The sequence below is a fragment of the Phocoena sinus genome, chromosome 1, assembly GCF_008692025.1.
Source record: "Phocoena sinus isolate mPhoSin1 chromosome 1, mPhoSin1.pri, whole genome shotgun sequence".
Taxonomy (NCBI): domain Eukaryota; kingdom Metazoa; phylum Chordata; class Mammalia; order Artiodactyla; family Phocoenidae; genus Phocoena; species Phocoena sinus.
Window position 1 is genome coordinate 84,227,872 of NC_045763.1, and position 25,475 is coordinate 84,253,346.

General features: G+C 38.8%; 1 protein-coding gene across 1 annotated transcript in view; it reads left to right on the forward strand.

Annotated features, from left to right (window-relative positions):
• Positions 1-5,264: 5,264 nt before the first annotated feature.
• The window catches only part of ABCD3 (ATP binding cassette subfamily D member 3), a 91,434-nt gene continuing 71,223 nt past the window's right edge, over positions 5,265-25,475 (forward strand). The window contains exon 1 of the mRNA XM_032605541.1: positions 5,265-5,458. Coding sequence (XP_032461432.1) covers positions 5,349-5,458 — 110 coding nt within the window. The 5' untranslated portion in view covers positions 5,265-5,348. The remainder of the gene's footprint in view (positions 5,459-25,475) is intronic.

Here is a 25,475-nt window from a genome sequence, read left to right on the forward strand (position 1 = left end):
CTATTAGACTGTTCTGGGTTAGGACTATTCTTTTTTTCTCACCTATGGCCTCAGTTCCTGGCACATAGTAAGTCATTAACAAATATTTTCATATGAATAAATGTTTAATACTGATCTTTTTTCCTATGAACTAGATCTCAATTTTCTGATTACGTACTGGGCATTTCCACTCGGCATTCCTCTTAACACTCCAAAATATTTGTTCAGGTTAACAAACATTTGCTGTGTGTCAAGAGTATATAGGGCCTAAGGATATATCTATTCTAAAGAAACAAAAAGCACAATTGTGTGTGTGAATGCTTTTAATCAGTATGACCTGCTCCATCAGTTTGGGGTAATAGTCACATATCATTTCATATCATTTATTTTTCCAATTAATTGCTCAATTTAGGTCTTTATTAGGAAAACGTGTGTCTTAAACTTGAGGTTGCCTTTCTCACCTAATTCACCAAAAACCACAGGCAGTAATTTAGCCCAGAGAAGTTAAAAGTTGTCCGTCTCCAGGTAAGAGAGGGAACTACTGCCAAAACTCTTCGGGTACTAGCTGCTGTTGCCATTGCGAGTTGGCTCTCCTCAGCATCCTTGCTCCCCTGTCATGTTGTCCTGGGTGCACAGCTTGTAGAGTGGCTGAAGCATGGACTCCCAAAGTTCTTCTACGCTTGGATACTGTTCCCAAAGAACACGGTATTCCTAGATGGCTGAATTTGGATGGCCTTCATGACTTAGCCAAGTACTGTGCTGGAACCAGTTCTCCTTGTGGCCATAAGGCTGTTTTTGAACTAGTTCACCAGCCCAGGCTTCCTATTTTCCCTGGGGGTTTCTCTTTAGGATCCTGAGCTTATGTGACAGGACTATCTCAGTCTATCAGAAGGTTCTAATAATATGGAACCTCAAAAGGAAAGAGGTTGACATCTCAGTCTTTCTTCCCAGAAGGCAATCCTAGGCAAATTTTCACATTACCAATTTGGGCTAACTAGGGTTATTTGGAGGAATGGTCTTGTCCAGATGTCCTGTTACATACTTTCCCCAACCCAATGGGTACCAAACTCTCCTATAAACGTGTCAGTAAGAAGAGCTTCTCAAGTGCTTCTTTTCTAAGCAAAGATGAACTGTTCCTTGTGACTAGAGGTGTTTACCTTGTCAGAGAAATGATTGGCTGTTTCTCTTTAAAAAAGTTTTAAGATCTGCCTCCCTGACACCCTAGTTCTACATTAATAAAACTACATATGAACATAAATAGTACAAAGCGGGGAGTAATTAACTTTGCAGGCAGTGGGGGTGGCAGTGGGGGGAAGTGGTCAGAAAACAGTTTGGGGTCGGAGACCATCAAAGCTTCATCTTAAAGGATGTTAGGGCAGAACGGCATTGGTATTTCAGGTAGAAGGAATAGCATACTCGAGGGAAAACCACAGAGGGGAATAGAAGTGTGTCCTGGGGCAGAGGTAGAATATACCTGTTGGGGGGGAAGAGTGCCAAGTTAGGAATTCTGAGAGGTAGGCAGAGCTTATATCATAACTGCCTTTCTGTAAGATGCTAAGGATCTTGGGGTTTATCTTGGTGATGAGGAACCAGTGAGGAATTTATTCATCTGCATCTCAATATCTTTCCTGACAAGATGTGCCATTTGTGTGCCCCTGCTCTCTGGTAAATATTATCCTCTCAGGCACTCAACCAGGAAATTTTGGAGTTAATAAAAAATTTTTCTTCCTACTAAGTAATGATCTCACCCATCCCCACCCAATTTGAATCCACAAAGTCCTTTCCTTCCTGTTTGCTCTGTGCTGCACTCTCTCAGATGCCCACAACATTTTACCTAGATTATTTCAAGAGTGTTCAAACTGGTTTCTCTACTTGATGCTTCGCTCCTTCAATCTGTCCTACACACTGCCACTAGCATGGTCTTCCTTAAATGATAGCTGAGGTCACTACCCTTCCCCCAAACCTGCAATAATCCCTCTTACATGCCGAATAAAATCCCACCTGGTTAACTTAGTGTTTTAGATCTTCCATTAAACATTTCATCCTTTTCTCTCATTTCACACCCCTTCTTCATTTTTTTTTTTTTGCGGTGCGCGGGCCTCTCACTGTTGTGGCCTCTCCCGTTGCGGAGCACAGGCTCCGGACACGCAGGCTCAGCGGCCATGGCTCACAGGCCTAGCCGCTCCGCGGCATGTGGGATCTCCCCAGACCGGGGCACGAACCCGTGTCCCCTGCATCGGCAGGCGGACTCTCAACCACTGCGCCACCAGGGAAGCCCTCACACCCCTTCTTGAACCTCCATCCACACCAGAGTTAATCATCTTCCTGAATCTGCTTTGTACCTGCTTTGTCTCTGTAGCTTTGCTCCTATTATATCTTCTCCTAAAGCCCTTTTCTTCCATCCATTTTTCAAGGCCTGGCCCAAATCACATCAGCTGCATAACATATTACTCCAAAATTTAGTAGTTGAAAGCAACGACCAGCATTTATTATCTCCTACAGTTTGTGTGAGTCAGGAATTTAGGAGCGTCTTGGTTGAGTGTTCTGGCTTGGGATGGTTCATGAGGCTGCAGTCATCTGAGGCTTGACTGGGGATGGCAGATCTGCTTCCTAAGCTGGGAACCTGGTGCTGGCTCTTGGTAGGAGTCCTCAGTTCTTCCCTAGGGCTATTTGTTCTCTGCACAGCTGGCTTCCCCAGCAGCAGCAATCTGAGAGACCAAGGCGGGAACCACAATGCCTTTTATGATCTGGTTTCAGAAGTCACATACCATCACTTTTGCCATACTCTTTCGGTTACACAGACCAGTCCTAGCATGAGGGAGATTACACAAAGGCATAAATACCAGGAAGCAGGGATCATCTGGGACAGTGTTGGAGGCTGGCTGTCACAACATCTCTTCAAGAGGCTTTCTAGATTCCCTAGCTCCATATGCCCCTCTCCTCCCTATTCCCAATAGTTCAAATTCTTTAAAAATCAGAGCTCCTGAAGATCTCCCAATTAATTCACACTTAAAAAAATCATTTAGTATTATAAAGTATAAATCCAAAAAATTGCTTTGGTTAATTATCAAAGGACACAGTGCTAAGGAACCTTCTCTAAAATCCTAGGTTGACAGAAACTTCATTGTTTGGAACTCATATTAGTGAGAACAGAACATTCCTTTCTTGCCTGGGGGGTGTATACCCTCCAGGTCACTTTGATTTAGAGAATTGGCTTCAATTTTCAGTGCAGGGTGGGGTTTGGACACAATACTCTACGTTAATCTTAAATTTATCTTTCAAGAAAATAGAACCACTAGTCTGCTTCTCAAGCCAGGTCTGATATTAACCCCTTTACATACAGATCTGATTTGCTCTGAGCCTATTAAGTACTGTTTTATTTAGAATCTACCTAAATGCTTCCCTTCCCCTGATACCATAACAAACCCCATTTCCTCCCTGTTTTGGAGACATACCCACAATTCCTCTGCTTCCTCTGCTGCGTGGGGTTTCCTTTGCTGCAGTAAGTTAATAAACCTAACTTTGTTGGGTTACAGGTTTGTCCCTGGTGGTCTTTATATGATGGGCTTTATGAACAACTAAAATTATTTGAGCTCATTATTAACTGATTTCATTTTTTAAGAATCACTCATGCTCCTTGAACAAGGGTATCTTTTAGAATATCTTGCCCAATGAGTCATTCTTATCTTTCCTCTGAACTATAGTCTACTTCCTAAATATATCTTTTCTTTGAAATATAATCTATTTACTAATTAGACATGTTTTGGACTAACCTTGCATGCCCTTCCTTCAGTGCTACAAACTCCAAGATGATACAGTCACTTTCTCCCAAGGTCCCTAACACTTTCACAGTACTATGCAATTGTGAATTAGTAACGTTCCCTCTTGTCTTACTGAGTGACTCTTGTAATCTTTATTAGGCAACTACCAATTTATATTGAGAAAACATCTAGGAAACCACTGTTTTGTGGGCTACTTCAGAGTGGGCTACTTTAATATGTGTATTATGCAAGGTTTTATGTACTTATTTTCTGACACACTTGCTTTTTTCTCGTTTCCTCAACTAAAGACAGGGACTCGCTAGTCACTGTACATACACGAGTCTAAATGCTAAGGATAAGAAATTCTGTATCATCGGGCCTGACAGAAGAATGCTGTAATCTGTAATGCCCTTCTGATTCTGAGAGTAAGGCCAGCATTAATACAATGCACTCTTGTTATGTCTGAATGGCCCTCTGCAAAGAACAGTGTTTCTCAAACTTTTTGTTTGATCAGACCCACATTAAGAAATACATTTTTTTTTTTTTTTTTTTTTTGCGGTGCGCGGGCCTCTCACTGTTGTGGCCTCTCCCGTTGCGGAGCACAGGCTCCGGACGCGCAGGCTCAGCGGCCATGGCTCACGGGCCCAGCCGCTCCGCGGCATGTGAGATCTTCCCGGACCGGGGCACGAACCTGTGTCCCCTGCATCGGCAGGCGGACTCTCAACCACTGTGCCACCAGGGAAGCCCAAGAAATACATTTTGTATCACTCCTCAGGACACATAGATATAAAAGACTGGTATAAAAATTTCTCAAAACAACTCCTTTACATGTAATGCACGCTCAGATTGTTCTATTGTGTTCTATTCTTCTAGATTTCATTAAAAAAAAAGAAGTGGTGGTCTCCATCTATCAAACCGATATCACAATCCCCTAGAGACTATAATCTACGGTTTAGAAAACACCGGCTTGGCAAAAGGTTTTTGATTTGTAGTCATTCTTTCCACATTTCCGTACACCTCGGAGAGTTCCCGACAGCTGTTTTCATCTAAAGGATTACTGAGCCCTCAGTTTTGTGTAAATGCTCTGCGACGGAGCCGTTTCCCTTCTTCCTGGCTCCTTTAAGAGGGTGGTAACGGCCCATCCTGGAGGTGGAGTGGCAGGCCCCACGAAGCCCCCGGCGCAGGCCAGGCCCGCTTTTCCAGTTCGTGTGAAAGCCTGCGCGTGTGTGCGCGCGGAGGTGGGGGGTAGGGGTGAGCCAGGGGCGACACACTGACCCAGCAGTAGCCAGGAGCAGCAGAGGGAGGCCCAGGGCCGTCTCCGAGCCCGCGTTCCCAGAGACCCTGCGAGGGTCCACGCGTGCGCAGAGCCCGTCCCGGGACCTTTCCGGCCCCCGTGGCGCCCGCGCGCGCTCCCCACGAACCAAAGTCCGAGGTGGGCTCCGGCGCGCGGCCGGTGCGGCGGCGCGCGCCAGAGGGCGGTCCTGCGCGGCCGGCACTGCCCGCCCCCAGCGCGCTCCTCTCCTCCCAGTCTCCCCCGCGCTTCCTGCACTACGGTAGTCGCCGCCGCGTCCCCGTGCCTGTCCCCGTCTCGCTAGCAAAGGCTGTGCCATGGCGGCCTTCAGCAAGTACCTGACCGTGCGAAACTCCTCGCTGGCGGGGGCCGCGTTCCTGCTGCTTTGCCTGCTCCACAAGCGGCGCCGCGCCCTCGGCCTGCACGGGTAAGAAGGCCCGTGGCCGCGCCGCCTTCCCGGGCCCGAACGTGAGCTCCCCGCGCTCTCTTCTTCGCCTGGCGGACGAGTGCCTTTGCCCAGCGGGGTCAAGCGGAGAGGGGGCCGGCTGCGGCCGCTGCCAGGCTCCAATGTCAGGATGTCCGGTGTCCCCGCGATGCGGGCGTCCCCCGTGCTCCCTGCGCTCCGCCGGCCTGTCCGGCTGCTCACTCTGCCCCCGGGTGTGCGAATCTTTTTCCTGCGCTCGCTAGCAAACCCGTGCCTCTGCCCCGAGGCCGTCGCCCCTGATGTCCTCCCCTTTCTTGCATCAGCACCACCTCCTCCTTTTTGCATCAACTTTATGGGTGTATTCTTGTTTTGCCATCTCATTTCCTGACAGACCGTGGATTTGCTTTGTGGACGTGTATGTGTGATTTGAGGAAGGGGATTGGACTCACCAGACTGGAGGCTGTTGTCTAAGTCATTGGATGAGTGAGGTTTGGCACGATACCTTAGTGGTTGCTGTTGAAAGTCGCGAGGATGGTTTGTGTGAACTATCCTGGGTCCATTTGGCAAAGTTGCTTTCTAAAGTGGTGTCCCCTTCGACTTGGCCAGTGAACGCCCTAGCATTTCATCGGAAAAGCTGAATCGGTTCCGAGGTATTTGGAGGGCAAGATTCGTTTCCCTGACTCGCAGGTGGAACGTGAAAGTGTGTTCTAGATAAGGGTCCAGATCCCTTTTGATTATATTCCGCTGCTTCTCCCTCGAGAATTTTAATGTTTAAATTTAACTTTGGGAGATTATAAGATTAGAGAAGGAAGAGAGAGAATTGAGTTACTGTTGTGGCGTTACAAGACATAATTTTTTATTTGCTGGGAGTCACTTTCCTTCAGCAAATGAATGAGAAAAGGCTACTTCCAACGCATTCTTGCTACTATTGGATATTTCATATTAAATCTTAGCATAGTGCTTTCATCCATTTTACTTACTTTCTTTGGGCAGGTACTGTTGCCGTCTGTTTTGACTTGCCTAGTATATCTTATTAGTAGTAGATTTTGGACTAAAACACTGACAAGTGGCCTTCCTTCCCATGAAGTTCTTACTAACCTTCCCCTGGCTTCTTTATCGTATTAGTCTAAAGCAGTGGTCTTTCTTTTCCTGCCTAAATCTGCTTAACAAAGTTGAAAATGATTTGCTTCTTTGTCAGGACAGTACAGTACCTATTCACTTTTCCTCTCTTCAGTTTGCTTTTAAAATGATTTATTCTGGAAAATATAAACAAAATTTTCTGTTAGATTGTGTGCTTTCTGATCTCCCAGTTGCAAATGAATGGAAATTATTTGTTATCTGGGAATATGCCAGTAGAAAATGCTGAATGCTATAAAATAACTTTGAATTACATTTTTACAGACAAGTGTTTTAGCGCATAGAACGGGTGTTTTAGTATGGGAGAGGGGGATTTGAGGACAGCCCTAACAGCTCTGGCTTGCTTTTATGATTTTTTTAATTAAAAACTTTGTTTTATTGGAGTATTACATAGTTGTAGAAAAATAAACGTAAGTGTAGAGCTTGAAGAGTTTTCACAAATAGAACTCACTCATGTAATCATCACCGTCATCTGCACCCAGATAAAAATATTATCAGCAGCCCAGAAGCTCTTTTCAAGTCCCTTCCAGTCACAGCTAAAGTAGTTACTGATTAATAAGGCCATAGATTATTGAGCGAGGGAAATTTGAAACATAATCTAATGGGAAATAGTAGCAATGATAGCAAGATGGTATAATGCAATCAGTTTTATTAAATAATTTAAGTGTTCATTATTATATAAAATGCTTTACAAACCTCTTCTTGAGAAACTTTGTAAACTTTTTGGGGGATTAAATTATGCAGCAGTTAATTAACTGAACAAAAGATTGTTGTTAACCTTTTGCACTGGCAGTAGTGAGGAAAATCTTTATTTTACACGTTAGTTTGTGGGAGGAGAGTGCAAATTATGAGCAGATAAGCGTGATGTTTAAATTACTGAAGTAAAATGGTTGCATTACTATAAAACCATTAAGAATGGTGTCAAATCTATCTTTGTAGATAATATACTTCCATAATCATTTGGATATCTTTCAGTTGCTATCTTTGGCATCATAGTTTGAAGATGAGAAAATTCTAACTTTATATTTTACTGGCTTTTCGGGTGACTGTGGTAACAGGGCGAATTAATTTTACTATCTGGTGCCTAATGAAGGAACCTGTGAGTGCTTGACCTTTATTTGTCTATGCTATTGACAGTAGATGTGTCTTAGAAGATATTCCTTAGAACCAGATAGTTAATCAAGATAATAAAATCACTTTAGGGCTTCCCTGGTGGCGCAGCGGTTGAGAGTCCGCCTGCCGATGCAGGGGACTCGGGTTCGCGCCCCGGTCTGGGAAGATCCCACATGCCGCGGAGCGGCTGGGCCTGCGCGTCCGGAGCCTGTGCTCCGCAACGGGAGAGGCCACAGCAGAGAGAGGCCCGCGTACCAAAAAAAAAAAAAAAAAAAAAAAAAAATCACTTTAAAAGTTACAGTGTCATTTTATTCCAGACATTGGGAGAATGAGTAATTTAATGTTCTGAATAATTTTTTAGTTACATATGATTTGACTGGGTGAAATTTACTTTTTTTTTTTTTTTTTTTTTTTTTTTTTTTTTTTGCAGTACGCGGGCCTCTCACTGTTGTGGCCTCTCCCGTTGCGGAGCACAGGCTCCGGACGCGCAGGCTCAGCGGCCATGGCTCACGGGCCCAGCCGCTCCGCGGCACATGGGATCTTCCCGGACCGGGGCACGAACCCGTGTCCCCTGCATCGGCAGGCGGACTCTCAACCACTGCGCCACCAGGGAAGCCCGAAATTTACTTTTTATTATGGAAAATTTCACACATATTCAAAGTAAGCAGAATAGTATAATGGACCTCCTGTACACTTCACACAAGAAGTACCATTAACATTTTACCATTCTTGTTTCTTATAGCTCCTTGCTCCCCGCCCCTGATTTTTAGGTAAAATTTATATATATTGAGCTGTACACATCTTGTACATTTTTAAAATAAATGGATACAATAGTATAACACATCCCTTTCATAAATTAGAACATTTTCATCTCCCCAGAAAGTTCTCTTGTATTCATTCTACATGACCACCGTACTAACCTTTTTCACCCTAGTTTTGCTTAATCATACATCTTATTTTGTTTGTTATTTATATGGGGAATAGTGGAATCTTCTTACTCATGGATAAAGGAGACCATGTATTTCAGTTCAAAGGAGGTATCTGTTTCAGAATGTTGTATTACTAGGTGCTATGGGATGGAGAGATGTGTGTGTGTGTGCGTGTATGTGTTACACATACATTAAAAAAAATATGGCATCTTTAAGTGTGAATTAGTTAAAAATGTAAGATGATGACAGTGCAAACAGTCATATATTAAAAATTCTGAGAAAGAAGAGATTAATGTGTTTGGGAAGAGTTAGGGAAGGTTTTATGAAGGATGTGAGCTAAGCCTAGAAAGAGGGTAGGAATGAATAATGAGATAAATTGAAAGTCAGTAGCAGCCCTTATCAGATGTTTGTTGCATTTTATGGGAGGAAGAAGCTTGGTGGTACTCTTTCAGTCCAAACACAAATATAATCATGTTATTTCTTCATTAAAATCTTTCAGCTATTCTAAAATACAAAATTCTTAGCATGAGTGAATGATGTTCATGATCTGGTCCTTTGCTACTTCGACTCAGCCAGCCATATGGAATTAACACACTCTGGGTAGGACAGGCTCTGCCCAGCCGTTGCGGTCTTATTGTAATCACTGTCATCCCCACCACTTCTTCCCACCCTCTGATGTTTATTTTCCTTCAAGACTCAGTTCAGTTAGCACTTTCCTGCCTTTTCCTGATCTCCAAACTGATGTTGTTGTCTTCTGCTCTCAGGCTGCTCTAAGCATTCCCCTACTCTAGTTACCACTCTGTATGGTAGTTTATTTTCTTGGCTTCTACCTGCATCAGACTGTGAGTTTCAGGAGGACATGGACTGAGTCATCTTTAAATTCCTAGTTTGCACATGTCATAGGATAGACATTCAGTAAGTATTTATAGGGTGGACAAATGATGTAGGATAGTTGAAGAATTTTTTTTTTTTTTTGCTGTACGCGGGCCTCTCACTGTTGTGGCCTCTCCCGTTGCGGAGCACAGGCTCCGGACGCGCAGGCTCAGCGGCCATGGCTCACGGGCCCAGCCGCTCCGCGGCATGTGGGATCTTCCCGGACCAGGGCATGAACCCGTGTCCCCTGCATTGGCAGGCAGACGCTCAACCACTGCGCCACCAGGGAAGCCCATTTGAAGAATTTTTAAGGGTAATTGTCTGACAGGCAGTTGGAGATGGGGTACTAGTTCAAACATGAGTAAAGGCATTATCTTCAGAGAAGTGATAGTTGTGTACCTGAGATTATATAACAGGAACGGGGGGGTAGGGAGGGGTAGGAAATCAGTGGGCCAGTATTAGAAGGCAGGGAAGAGACCAGTCTACATTGCCAAACTATTTTATGATCTTAATAAAACCAAACAAAGAACAAAAACAGAACAAAGCAGTTTTCTTTCTCTTCCCATGAATGCTTGTCAAAGTTCAGATTTCTCTTCCTGGATTTCAGAACCTTCCTTTATCTGGTCTCACCTTACCTGGCTAATCTTTTATTCCATTGCCTGCCAGTGACTACTCTCTGTTCCAAATAGGCCAGTTTCTGCACTGTTTTCTGAACAGGCCACACTCATTCCTGGCTTTGGAGCCTTATTCATGATATTAGCCATACCTGGAATATCTCTTCCTGTATCCTCTGTTCTTCAACTCTTATCCTTTAAGGGTTACGTCAAGGTCACCTTTTCCATGAAGTAATTTTAAACAACCCCTTTTTAATCTTATGAACCATGTATTTAGGTGCTTTTCTTTTTTCATCTATTAATTGTTTGACTGGGTATGATCTAGTTGTTAGCCATCGGAGTGTAGCCATGCCCACCAGCTTATGGGGTCCTCCTTCGTCCTTTTTCAAATCCCCAATCTATAGATGGTAGGAAATAACCAAATATTTTTGGAGAGTTTCAGGGAGCTTGTGTTTCTCTTAGTCATGCCTTACTTCTATGCTTCTGCTCTATTTTAGAACCCACTTGTATGTTGTCTCTTGAGCCTGTCATTTTGGTATCTGCCTTGATTCCTTCAAAGCATCAGTCACAAAGCAGTATTTGTAGTAGAGCTTTACTGAAAATTTGGGAGTAGTGGCAGAGATTATATTGCAACACAGGGAGCAGCTTAAAATGGAGAAGTTCTTTTATTTACAAGTTTCTTGTACATTCCCACTGTTGGAAATTTGTTGTCTGTTTTCCCCTGAGCCTCAGCCCTGTGGCCTGTTGCTGGGTCTTTTCTGTACCCCTTGGATGTTTCCATATCTCTAGCTTCTACTCCCTGTACTCTGTCCCCACTAACCTCCCTACAGCTTTCCTGCATACTGAATTCAGCTTTCCTTCTTGAGATCTGCCCCTTTCATATCAAGCTTTAGAAGGGGCTGGCTTCACTTTTCTCAGTTTCACAGGCCCACTGAATGTTCTGCAAAGTACAGGCGTGTGTCAGGTGAGGGGCTGGAGTTGCATGAGACCCTTAGGTTGAACCATGAGTGGATATTGTAGGGTTCATCGCCATATGGATCCTCAGAATAAAAAGGAGATGCTTAAGCAGCTATAGGTAAAGAAGGCCTTAAAGGATTTGCCAGGAAAAGCAGCTCTATACAGAAACCAACTGATGCAGGTCATGTTCTCAGAACTGTGCAGCTGTCTGTGGTATGCTGGGGTAACTGGGTACCGACTTTTTAATTATTATAGTTAAACTTCTCAGCTTTGGGTACATTAGCATCATTGGCCAGGCATTCCATTTTAGGGCTTTTGCAGTTGCTGTTCCCCTGCCTGGAATTCTCTTTCCCCATACATCCTCACTGTTTTCCCTCCCATTTTTCTTAGAGCTGTGGTTACTGTTTGTTTTAAATAACAATTTTTTTCTTACTACACATGTAAATGTTGTCTCCTGAAGTATATTATGAGCTCTTTAGGAGCCGGGCCCCTTCTATATGCATGGGTAAAGCAAGTCTTAGAAATTTTTAAAAATAGTATCATTATTTTAGAACCTGCTTTTGACAGTTAACAATAGAGTAGAAACATTAAAGACAATTTTAAGAAATTAAAAATCATGTACTTTGGTGTACAACAGACACTAACACAGTATTGTGAAGCAGTTATACTCCAATAAAGATCTATTAAAAAACCATGCATAATGTCATCACCATAACACACATACTGTTTTATTTTTATTACCTTTTACTATTTATATGCCTATATTTTTACACAGTTATATACATGTTTTGCTATTTTTATTTAAAGCATAGACATCATTCCTGTGTTTCTACATGAACCTCATTACTATGTTTTAAAAGAAATACATAAATACTCCTTTGTGTGACTATATCATAATTTATTTTACCCTTAAATATTTGGTATCTAGATTGCTTCTGTAATTTTTACAGATAATACTGTGTGTGTTTGTGAGTGAACATTTCTGTCTCTGCTGAATTATTTCCTTGGAATAAATTGCCAGAATTAGGATTAATGAATGAAGGTTATAAGCTTTCTTTAGTTTTTGTGGAAAAGGAAAACATAAACGTTCTGGAGCTACACAAATTCCACATATTACTTTTTAAGAATTGTGCCATAGAATACTATGAATGAGTGCTAATATAATTCTCTAATCATCATTAAGGGATGTTTGAATTTTTTTGGAGGGGGAACTACTTTAGAGATGTAAAATAATGTTTCAGGATTATTTTAATTTCCAAGAATGCATATTTTTATATGCAGAAACCTGTCTTTATTATGGAGGCACTCAGCATAGTATAAAACATGGTCTTTGGTGTTAGATATGGGTTCAGGTTTTTATTCAGCCATCTGTTAGACCTGTGATCTTGGTCAATTTACTCAGCCTCTTTCAGCCTCAGTTTTCTCATCTGTAGAACAGGGCTAATAGTATTTACTTAATCAGTAGTTGTGAGGATCAAATGAGAAAATGTCCTAACTCAGTAGCTGGAACAAAGCTCAGTAAATAGAAGATAGCTTTAGCTTTCCCTGTGCTTGCCAAAGGACAGCAAAACATTCCCTTGTTATGTACTCAGTAACTATTGAGCCTTCATAAAAATTTCCTCAAATATGCCCACGAAAATCTCCCTAAAGAAACCTTTCAAGTTGATAGACTCATTCAGAGTTGGAAAGTATTTAAGTTACTTTTATGTGACATGGTTTCAGTCCTCTGTGTTTTTTCAGTTGTTGCTTCCTGAATATGATACTCTATTTCTCCACCCCTTAAAGGGAGGTCTGAAACGGAATTCATTATTCTAAGTGTGGTCTGACTGACAGAGTGGAGTGGGCTGTTACCTGCTTTGTAAATCCAAAACTTTATTTAAAATAGGTGAGGTTACATTCATTTTTGTGACAGTCAGTATTCTTCACTCATATTTTAGCTTGCACAATTGTTTTCCCTTCCTTTCCCCTTCTTAGCTTGCTGTGTTTGATTTTTTTTTTTTTTTAAACCTGGGTGTAGGTATTTACAACTTATCTTTGTTTGGGCACATCACTTTCTCCTAAATTTTTTTTCATCATGCACATTAAAAAAAAATTTATTGGAGTATAGTTGCTTTACAATGTTGTGTTAGTTTCTACTGTATAGCAAAGCGATCAGCTATACATATACATATATCCCCTCTTTTTTGGGTTTCCTTCCCATTTAGGTCACCTCAGACATTGAGTAGAGTTCCCTGTGCTATACAGTAGATCCTGCACATTTAATTAGTATTCTTTCTGTATATTTTGTCAATAAGTTATCGGACGGGGCTAAGTATAGAACAATGTATTTAGGTCACTATAACCTTTCTTTTAAATGATACCTTTTGGGGGTTGTATTGGTTCTCATCTTTAACTTACCTGGTACCTTTTCACACCTTTCCTTCTGGTGATATTTGGCACTGTGACGGTACAGCTAGGCATTTGATCCATACTGGGCCAGTCAGAATCCTTCCTCCTCTGTGATGTTTCTGCTGTGGAGTCAGTGGGAAATGGTCTTCCTTTTTCGGTCATGGATGATGAATATCACCGCCTTCTAATCTGTTGCAATAAAATATAAACTGGAATTATTATTATTATTATTTTATTGGCCTCACCACGCAGCTTGCAGGATCTTAGTTCCCTGACCAGGGATTGAGCCCATGCCCACTGCAGTGGAAGCATGGAGTCAGTCCTAACCATTGGACTCCCAGGGAATTCCCTAAACTGGAGTTATGAAGAAGAAAGATAGGCGCTCTTTATAATTTTCTTTAGAGTTATATATGGCAAATTAAATTTTATGCAAAATGGGTACTGTATTTCCCTATTGTTATTTTTTTTGGAGTGATTTCTTTTACAGAATGTTAGAGTTTTTATAAATGACATTTGTAGTCATTTCTACAAAAAATTAGACATAAGGCCCTTGCTTAAGAATATGGCTTTTATCATAACATTCTTTTTATGAGGAAATAACTTTTGTTGTAGGCATCTCTTTTAAGAATATAGCCTTCCATAAGCATTAGGATAAAATGGTCTGGATAACTGATGGTTGCGCTCTTCATTGGGAACTATTATGCATATTAAGATAGTTTGAAGCCTTGTTAGATAAAACTAGTGAGTGAGGTAAAGGTGTTTTTTAAAAAAAAAACATGCATTTGTTGTTTGGCTAATTAGCAGTCCTGAATGATTGCAATTAAATTAATAAAGTATAAAATTGAAAATAAAGCTCATCAAAGCATTCAGCTAATTTGGTATCTGTGAATAGACATAACAATCTCACATACCACTGTAATGGTACCATAATAATAGACATAAACATGGGTTGTATGATTTACTCTCTGCTTAAGAAGTTACTGGCATTAATTTAGTGCCAGTAGTTATCTGTTGGCATTAAAAATAAATGTACTATGTGGAATGAGGCAGCTTCTCTAGGTAAATCATAATTTGGTTATTTAATCAGCATACTGTGTCTGTAGGTCGCTGCATGTCGCTATTTAAAACATTTACACTTTCATAAACCTATGAAGTAAGCAATGAGACACATAATGTCTCCTCAGAAGGAAAAAGTATGGTCCTATAAATTTATCATACTTTAGTGAGTAGGACGTTCTTACATTTCAGCTTCTCTGAAATTAGGATGCAATTTACAGCCGACGCATCTTAGCTTTGATTAATATGGTATTGGCATATTGTTACATTTCCGTTTTACTGTGCATGTTTTTAATTTGCTTATAAAAATGCTTCTTGGTAATTTACATCAAACTCAATCTTCTGACTCCATATTCAGTGTTACTGTCATTCTTTCTTCATTATATCTTAGAGGTTAACTTAAGTTAAGTTGAGGTAGAATCAGATCTTTTCCTCATTCCAGAGCAAGGACTGGAGGAAGTAGGGTGGCATGGGAATCAATGAACCACTCAGAGAAAGGGACCCAAAGATCATGCACTAACTCACAAAACATCTCGTGCTTGCTACATGTCAGATGCTGGGTTTATAGAGATGAAAAAAAGGTCCTATTCTCGAGCATTGGGGGGTATGATACAAGTCTGTACCTTCATTCAACATTTAGTGCTAGGTGCTGAGAACACACAGTAGTGAATGAGAGTAGGTCTGTTTCCTAGATGGATCCTGGAGTGAGAGAAGACAGAACCCATTTCATTTTAGTTTTGTATTGGGTACTTGGGAAGATTAAAAATTAAATTAGGCAAGATTTTTGCTGTTAAGAAACCCACAGACTATTAAAAGAGGGAATCCTGTGTCTGGACATTTCACACCAAATTTCTAGTTAAAAAAAGAAACTCCTGGTATATTTTATTTAAAATATTATTCTCCATTTACCTGTGGTACAATTTTGTTGCATCAGGAAATTAGATTTAAGGTGTTTTCAACTATGGTATTCATTTTCTTTCCCCTGCAGTAATGCCCAAGATGTGTTTAGTAAAACAGTGGAGGCACTGGGGGAGGCAAGTGTAGGACAGAATCAATGAAATGATCCCATTTTTAACGTATCAGATAATTTCCAATTTAACTATTGATGAGTGAATACATTTCTCTCTGTATTTTATCACCGGCTCAACAAAATAGCTACTTCCCCTTACTTCAGTGAAGAAACTTTCAATGTGGAAGGAAATACAATGTTTATCCAGTACATTCTATTGAATGCTTCTTGTATGTCTCTAAGCTAGGCATTGAGATACCAAATTGATGAACATTATTTCTAACCCCTGTCTTGTGGAAATACAAATATATAGAAAAGTCGTACAAGTCAGTATGACTAGACCTGTGGTCTAATAATAATTCTGTGGGAGGGAGCACTGAATTGGGAATGTTTGATTGTTTTGGTTGTTACCTGGGGAGGTTTCACTTTTGTGCCTGATCTTAAGAGATAAGGCGTAAAAGGCATTCTAGGTAGAGAAAGTAGCATGAGCAAAGGCATGGCGTTAGTGGAGTTACGATTTGAGAAGAAGGGACTGCAAAGACGTGAAGCTGGTAACCTTACTATTAACTATTTATTGAGCACTTGCCATATTATAGGTTCTAAATATTTTGCATTTATTCCTGACAACAGTCGTTTGAGATAGTTGTTTTATTATCTTTATTTTATCGGTGAGTAATCAGAAAGGTAAAAATGATACCTGATTATAAGAGTTCTTACGTGTGAATTAGCCATGTGGAGGGTAAAAGACAGAATAAAACATTTTTATAGATCCTTCAGATATACTTAGGTTTGTAACCAAGCAAGGCCTCATGCGCCCCTGGACAGAAAGCCAAACTCTTGACAGCAGGTGTTTTCAGCAAAGTAAGGGTTTATTGCACGGCGCCAAGCAAGAGAGAGAGACAAGCTTCAGATCCACTCCATCTTGGTCTTTGAGTTAGGGATTTTTTTTTTTTTTAAGGGGAAGAACGAAAGCTGGGACTAATCATCATCTTGTGACATTTCTTCGTCATAGTTTCGGGAGTCGGGATGTTCCGGTTTATGAGGCTCAGACCAGGTGGTCCATGGCTTGGGGTCCATTAGCTCCTCTTGCCCTGGAGAAACAACCTGGGTTTGTATGTTAATGATGATATATATAATAGCAATTTTAGTGCATTAACGATGTTATCGACAGTAGCAGTCTTCGTCATCTGACTCCGGTTGATTAGTGTTCAGTTAGCGCAGGATTGAGGTCAGAGGGGACAAAAAAGGGAATAAAGAATTGGATAGAGAGAGTAATCATAAACTCAGTAAGGGAACTCGGTTTCAGATTCAAAAGAACAGTCAAGAATCATTCAGGGGCTAAGAAAAAGTCTTATGTTAAATTCAAAGTTATATTAATTGTTAGATTAACAGTTTTATTGTAGTATATTACTTTTAAAGTATAGTCATGGTGAAATACTCTTAAGATTTTAAAAACATTTTTATTGTATATTATACAGCAAATATAGAAAAGTGCATAAAACACGTATATAAATTAATGACTGTTTTTGTAACTGCCGCCCAGGTCAAGAAATATCTTTGCCATCTACCCAGAAGCCACATGCCCCTTCCCTGTACTGTCCTGACTTCTATAGTAATTACATTTTTGCATTTCTTTATAATTTTATCACCCAAAGGTGTGCTCCTAAGCACTATAATTCAGATGTGTTTGTGGGATTTTTTGTTCAAGTCTCTCTTAATCTATGAGTCTGCATGCCATTTCTCTTTCCCCTTTGTTATAGTTTATTTGTTGAAGCAAGCAGGTGTTTTCACCTATACATATTCTGTAATTTGGATTACGCCAGTTGTATAATTTTTCTTCATTCTCTATTTCCTGTAAATTGCTAGTTGGATCTAAAGTTTAGATTTTGTTTTTATTTTTTGGACAAGAATGCTTCCTAGGTGTTGATGTGGTATACTCTCTGTCACAAGGTGTATAATGTCTGGTGGTTTCTTTTTGTGATTTGAGCAGCCACTGATATTTGATACCTAGAATAATGAGTTTATTAGGTCTTACAAAATGGTGATATTTGAATTCGGTTATTACTTCATTTATAAGGTGGAATGCTTCTGTAAAAAGGAAGTTTTCGTCATCTATTTGGTTCCCCAGCGGTACAGTTAAGTTAGGAAAGGCAGGATGGATGTTTGCTTCTTTATTATACATCAGTTTCTTGTTATTCTCTGGAGGTGACCAATGAATTCTTCTTAAGTGTCATTATGAACCTAATGATTCACTACTTGTAAATAAGTAGTTAATGCTCTCTTATAGATGCTTTGGAGGAACCTTTATGAATGCAGTGAATCTTATAAAAATATGAAATGTGCCTCAGGTATCAACTCTTGCATTGGTTTTATTTCTATCTAAATTTTAGAATGAGCATGTTGGGATTTTGATGAGGATTTCATCTAATTTATAGATTAATTTCTAAAATTGGTTATAGTGCCCTTTATTTTTTGATCAGTCTTGCCATGAGTTTGTAACATGTGTCAGTTTTTTTAAAAATCTGACTTTCAGTTTTGCTTTACCTCTATTGAGTGTCTTTTATTTCATTTTTATTTGCTTTTATCTGTATTTTATTCTTTGTACTTCAGTTAATTTTGTTCTTTTTCTAATGTTCACATAGATGATGAATTTTCCATCTTTTCTAATGTATTCGTTTAAGGTTATAAAGTTCTCTAAGCACTGTTTAGTTGCATCCCACAGTTTTTTTGATATGTAAACTCTTATGTTGTAAACATATCATTTGATATGTATATCATTCGTTTCAAATATTTTAAAAATTTCTTTGACCCATGACTTTTCACAAACCAAAGCGAATCTCTTTATTTATGTCAGTTACCTATTGTTGTATAACAAACCACCCCAACAGTTATTTTTCCCCCTTATTTCTATGGATGGCTGGGTTGTTCCTTTGCTTGTTTTGTTTGGGTTCCCTTATGAGGAACCCAGTAGAGGATTGGCTGCACTGGAAGGTTCATATCTGGTAGTTGGTGCTGGCTGGTGGCTGGGATGCCTTGATTTTCATCTAAGTGATTATATCATTCAGTAGGCTATACCAGTTTCTTACGTGGTGGTCTCAGGTCAGCATTCCAAGAAGCCAGGGCGAAAGCAGAAAGGCTTCCACCCATTCTGTTGGCTAGAGCAAGTCACAAGCCTGGCCCAGATTCAAGGGTGGGAAAAAAGATTCCTCCTTTTTAGGAATTTGACTCAGTATTTAATATACCAGAATTTCAAAACATTTGGGAATTTTTCTTGTATTTTTCTTTTTGCTGTTAATTACCAGCATAATTGCTTTGTGGTTAGAGTATTGATTTTTTCCCTCATTTTATTTTTACCTCTTTTAGTTGTTTGGAAGTTATTCTCTATATAAGTTTTTAAAAAAATTTTTACTGGTTACCCTAGAAATTTTGCCATCTGTTTACCTTTTCAAGTCTAAATATTAATCAATAAGAAATACTTCATAATTCTCCCAGGCAGTAAAAGGACTTCAGAGCAGTGACCCCATTAACTTTTCCTCCTTATTTAGATGCATTTGTTGTGGGTTTTTTTTTTAGTACTATAAGACATTATTATTATTGTTTTATATAATATTTACTTAGAGTTATATATTTACCACATTCTTTGCTTTCCATTCCGTCTTGCAATCTATACCTTTCAACTGAGATCAACCCTCCTCTCCCCCATAATATGTCCTTTATAAATTTCTTTAGTACAAGTCTGCTGATGATGAACCCTCTCCATATTGCCAGGGAATGTCTTTATTTGCCTTCATTCATGTAAGTGTCTTTTTTCCTGAATGTTTAATTCTAGATTGGCAGTAATTTTCTTTTTGTACATTGAAGATTTGATTCCACCATATTCTGGTTTCCATTATTAATGTTGAGAAGTCAACTGTTAGTTTGTAACTGTTGCTGCTTTGAAGGTAATCATTCTTTTTTGCTCCCATAGAGGCTTTTAAGGATTTATGTTTGTCTTTGGTTTTCTGAAGCTCACTATGATTTGGTTAGGTGTGGATTTATTTTTTATCTGTCTTCCTTAGAATTCACTGGGCCTTTTAATTTTTGTGGATTGGTGTGTTTCTTCCATTTTGGAATATTCTCGGCCATTACCTATGCCTCGTTTTCTTTCTTTATTCTTCCTGGACACCAACTGAGATAGTCTTTTTGTAACCACTGTCTCTTATTTCTTTGTTTGCTGTCTTTTTGTTTTCTCCTTGCTATACTCTGTATAGTCAATTCTGACTTAGCTGCTAGATTATTAATTTTCTCTTCAGCTGTGTGAAATCTATTAAATCTATTGATTAAATATTTAATTTTAATTGTATTTTTATTTTTAAGAATCCCATTTGGTTTTCTTAAGTCTGTGTAGCTTTTTATTATTTTCTTATCTTGGTAGATATCTTTGTTTTATTTTATCTGTTTATTTCTTTAAATATAGTCTGCATTGTTTTATAAGGTATGTTTGGTAATTCCAACATCTGAAATCTTTTTGGGTCTGCTCCTGTTTTCTGTCATTTCTACTGGTTCTTGGTTATGGAGTGTAGTTTCCTGTGTGCTTGGTTATTTTCGATTATGGTCTAGACATTTTATTTAAAATTACTTGTAGGAATAATTTTGAGGCCTATAGTAAACATACTTTCATTTTAAGAGGAAAGTTTACTTGTTAAAGTACCTGGGAGCAGTATCAGTCAGGGAACAACTTAAACCAAGTTTCTTAAGAGCACATACTAAAATTTTTAGTACAGTAGCTTAATAAACAGGTATAAGACTCACATTTCAGACTTCATATTTTTGTTTCCCAAAGGAGTTATATCATTGTATATTCACAGTATTGTCATGTTAATTCCTTTCAAATCAACATCTCCACTCTTGAACTTCAAATCTAAACTTAAAAAAAAAAATCTCCTGGACAATTCCATATAGTTATCTTATTGGAACCTGAAATTTAACATATTTATAATGAGTCCAATTATTATTTCCCTGAATGCTTCTACTGTTATTCTTTATTATGGTAAATGGAATGACTGTCCTTGGGTCGCTTAGGGTGCAAACTGTTTGTGAGACCTGAGGAAAAATGATCTTTGCCTTTCAGGGCATAAGTTTGGAGCGGAAGGTTTCTAATACCTCCTGTATCTTTACATAGTTCTTTAAGTCTTTGCTCTTCTCTCATTTCCATATTCAGTTAGGTCTTAGCTCTTATCTATTCCCTCACCCTGTTATTTCTAGCAATTTTGTTTCATCTTTCCATTTCTGTAGCCACCACCTTTGTTCAGGTCTTCATCATTTTGGGCCCTGATTGACCTTGGTTGTGTGTGTGCACATGTGTGCCCACACACACAAACACACACACACAGCTATATTTGATATGGCTAAGGACTTGAATTGGGGGACAATAGAAATGATAAGGAACCTACTTAGAAAGCAGGTGAGAAAATTGTTAGTTTACATGAGAAATTTTGATAGCCTGAACTGAAGTAGTTGCAACAGAGGAAAAGGAGAGCATGGAGAGAGATTGGATAGGGGGAGTATGAGAAAGGGAGAATATCTAAGAATAATTCCCAAGTTTGTGGCTTAGGTGATTGGATAGAAGAAGGTACATTCACTGAGTTAGGGCCCAGCTCAGAATGAGAAGGTGGAAGGGTAGATTTGGGGTGGAAAGGTAAGTTCAGACATACAATGCATGTTGAGTTTAAAATGATTTCAGTAGATCCAGGTACAGATACCTTATTTAAAAAAATAGATTATTCAAGTCAGGAGCTTAGGAAAGATGAGGGAGCTAGAGATTTGGGGAGTCGTTAGAGAATGGGTGATAGCTGATATCATGGTTTTGACCGAGGTGTTCTAATGTAGTATCTCTAGGGCCTAGAGATGATGGATCTAATGATTCATTCTTCAGGGTCCTAAAGTTCTTTGAGAATTTTCTAACTCTGTGTTTTCATCTTGGTGATAAATTATAAATAAATTAGTATAAGCACATTCTGGATCATCTGAATGACTACCATAGTATTGCAGATTTTTGTGCCCGTATTTGTGTTTGAATTGTTGCTTAAGTGATCATCGAAAGAGACCACATGTATGGTAGACAAATCTGCTGCATTAGAACCTACATCAGGCTGAAGTGTAGTAATGTAAAACTAAGAAAATCATCTTCAACCTTAGTATTCATACTGAATTATTTTGCTATTAAAATTTTCTTTTGTAGTGATAATTATGGGTGAAAGGTGTTTTCATAGAATTTCTAAGTAACTGAAATCTTATAACGAAGCTTTGGTTTGAAATCATGAAAAAGACGTAGAGCAACTGAGTAGTGTATTACTTTGTCACGAACTGATAAAAGAACATAGGGCTGACATGTAGATTATGTGTTTACGCCAAGTGAAGGCCTCATAAGATGTCATGGTATACTCTGAATAAAGTATTTCATGGTAGCTTGAAGAGAGAAAAGTGATGGGAGAGCTGACTGATCATGTGGCCCATTGTGGGTGTGTGTATGTATATGTATTGTGGGTGGATATGTGTGTATATATGTATGTATATTTTATATATATATGCAAATTATATTTTTGTGAGCAGTTACATTGCATGGATCTCCATTTGTCTCTATAAATACCAATTTGTAACACTTATTATTAGTAGTAGTATTAGTAGTAAGTTCTATGACATTTTCACTGAGTATTTTAATTTTTAGAATTTTGTTTTGGGATATACTAATAAATTGATTATCCCATCAACATTAATGAAGCAGTGATTTAAAGCCAGTTCATTGTTTACAAAAGAAAAATAATGAAGATTATTTAAAAATCTTGGCTATTAACTGGAACATACAACACATAAATAATTCCTTCTACTCTTTTACCCCAGCACTGGTGATTAGTTGTAGCAGTGTTATCTCACCTATCACTTTAAAAGAATGTTGATTCCATTTTTATTGGCTTTAAAATTTTTGCTAGTTTTTAAGTGATAAATTTTATTTTGTGGTTGTAGAAGAGCTGTAAACAAAAGGAATGTATACAGTTGACCCTTGAACAACATGTTTTTGAACTGCGAGGGTCCACTTGTGTGTGGATTTTTTTCACTAAATATGTACTTCTATACTATATGATCCATGGTTGGTTGAATCCAAGGATATGGAGCCTCGGATACGAGGGCCTACTGTATAGTTATAGGTGAATTTTCAACTGCAGTGAGGGTCAGTGCTCCTAAGTCTTCACGTTTAAGGGTCAATTAACTTAATTTTATGCTTATACATTTTAAAAAATTTTATTTATTTATTTTTGGCTGTGTTGGGTCTTCGTCGCTGCGCGCGGGGCCCCCCCTAGTTGAGGCAAGCGGGGGCTACTCTCCGTTGCGGTGTGTGGGCTTCCCATTGTGGTGGCCTCTCCTGTTGTGGAGCACAGGCTCGAGGTGCATGGGCTTCAGTAGTTGTGGCGCCCGGGCTTCAGCAATTGTGTCTCGTGGTCTCTAGAGCGCAGGCTCAGTGGTGCATAGGCTTAGCTGCTCTGCGGCATGGGGGATCCTCCTGGACCAGGGCTTGAACCCGTGACTTCTGCATTGGCAGGCGGATTCCTAACCACTGCACCACCAAGGAAGCCCGCTTATACATATTTAAGGAAGCACCAAATTAAGTCAATGCTGGGGTCTGTAAGAATTTTTTTTTCCTTCAGGAGAGGTTCATATATTATCTGAAGTCCAGGAAACACTGGCCTAGAAAAATGAACTGAGAAATTTTAGGGTCAGAATTATTGTTCTGGATAACAAAACTCTGATCAAAGTTTTCAGAATTGTTTTCTTTTTTTTTTTTACTTAGTCTGAAAGTTATCTGAAAACTTCTCTTTTAATTTTTCTCAATTTCTTTTTCCTAGTCTCATAGTTTGTTGGGGGAAGTTTCTGCTTATTAGTTTTACATATTTTGTTGGCATTATTAAGGAATAGTTAACTCCATCTCCTTCTCCCTCACCCCTCCAACAATAAAGAACAAAGAAAATGTACTTTTCTATTGTGTTCTTAGGAAAAAGTCTCCCCTAGGTTTTGGTCATCTTTTTCTTTTATAGTTTTATTGAAGCTTTACTGATGTACAATAAACTGCTTATGTTTAAAATACACAACTTAATGAGTTTTGACATGTAAGCACCTGTGAAACCATCACACCCATCAAGATAGCAAACATTTCCATCACTCCAGAGATCCCTCATGCCCCTTTGTAGTCAGTCTTCTCCCTTGCACCAGCCTGAAGCGACCACTGACCTGCTTTCTATGACTGTAGATTAGATTTGACTGCTCTAGAATTTCATGTTAAGTGGGATCTACACTATGTACATTTTTGTCTAGCTACTTTTAGTCGGCATAATGATTTTGAGATTCATCCATGTTGTGTGCATCAATAGGTTTTTTTAAAAATTGAGTACATTTTATGGAAATAACTACAATTTTTAAAATCCATTCACTTGTTGATGAACATTTGGATGTTTCCAGGTTTTGGCTATTAAAAATAAAGCAGCTATGAATATTTGTGTAAGGTTTATGTATGGAAATATGCTTTTATTTTCCTTGAGTAAATACTTAGTAGTGGAATGGCTGGCTTGTATGGTAGGTGTATGTTTAACTTTTTAAGAAACTGTTTTCCAAAGTGATTGTACCATTTTATATTCCCATCAGCAGTATAAGAAAATTCCAGTTGCTCCACATCCTTGATAACACTTGCTATGACCAGTCTTTTTAATCTTAGCCATTCTAGTGGATGTGTGTAGTGGTTTCTCATTGTGGTTTTAATTTGAATTTCCCTAAGAACTAATGATTTGGAGCATGTTTCCTGTGTTTATTTTCCATCCATACATTTTCTTTGGCAAAGTGTCTGTTTAAATCTTTAAATGAATTGCCACCTTATTTGATTATAAGAGTCTGTTATGTATTCTGAATACAAGTTTTTTCTTGGGTATGTATTTTGCATATATGTTCTCCCAGTTGGTGGCTTGTCTTAATTTTCTTAGTAGTATATTTTGAGAAACAAACATTTAGAATTTTGATGAATTCTAGTTTATTGATTTTTTTTTTTTTCTGTGTGTAGTTTGTACTTTGTTCTATTTAACAAGTCTTTAACTCAAGATTACTGAGATCTTCTGTTTTCTTCTAGAAATTTTGTAGTTTTAGCTCTTACATTTAGGTCTCTTGTTTCACTACAGGTTAATTTTTGTATATGGTGTGCAATAACATCTGAGGTTCCTTTTGATTTTTTTTGCAAATGTCTGTCCAGTTGATCCAGTACCATTTGTTAAAAGATTATCCTTTCCTCATTGAGTTGCCATGGCACTTTTGTCTTATATCAATTGACCTTATATGTGTAGGTCTACTTTGGACTTTTCTGTTTCTTTGATCTCTGTTTATACTCCAGTATCAAACTCTTGATTAGTATAGCTTTATGATAAGCCTTGAAATTAGGTGCAATTCCTCTTTGTTCTTCTTTGTAAAAATTTATTGATTGTTCTAGGTCCTTTGCATTTACATACGGATTTTAGATTCAACTTGTTACTCTCTATAGAAAAGTCTGGTACGATTTTGATTGGGATTTCATTGTATTTCTAAATCAATTTGGAAAGAATTGACACTTTAATAATATTGAGTCTTCTGATCCATGACCATGATGTATATCTATCTAGTCTTATTTGAACATTTCTTTGCAATGTGTTGTAGTTTTCAGCATGCAAGTCTTGCACGTCTTTTTTTTTTCTTTTTAATTTTAGCCCTAAGTATTTAATATTTTTGATGCTTTTATAAATGGTATGTTTAAAATTTCAATTTCCAATTGTTCTTCACTCATATGTAGAAATACAATTGGTATTTATATATAGATGTTGTATCCTGGAAACCAGTTGAACTCATTTAGCTTTTTTGTAGATTCCTTAGGCTTTTCTTTTTTTTTTTTTTTTTTT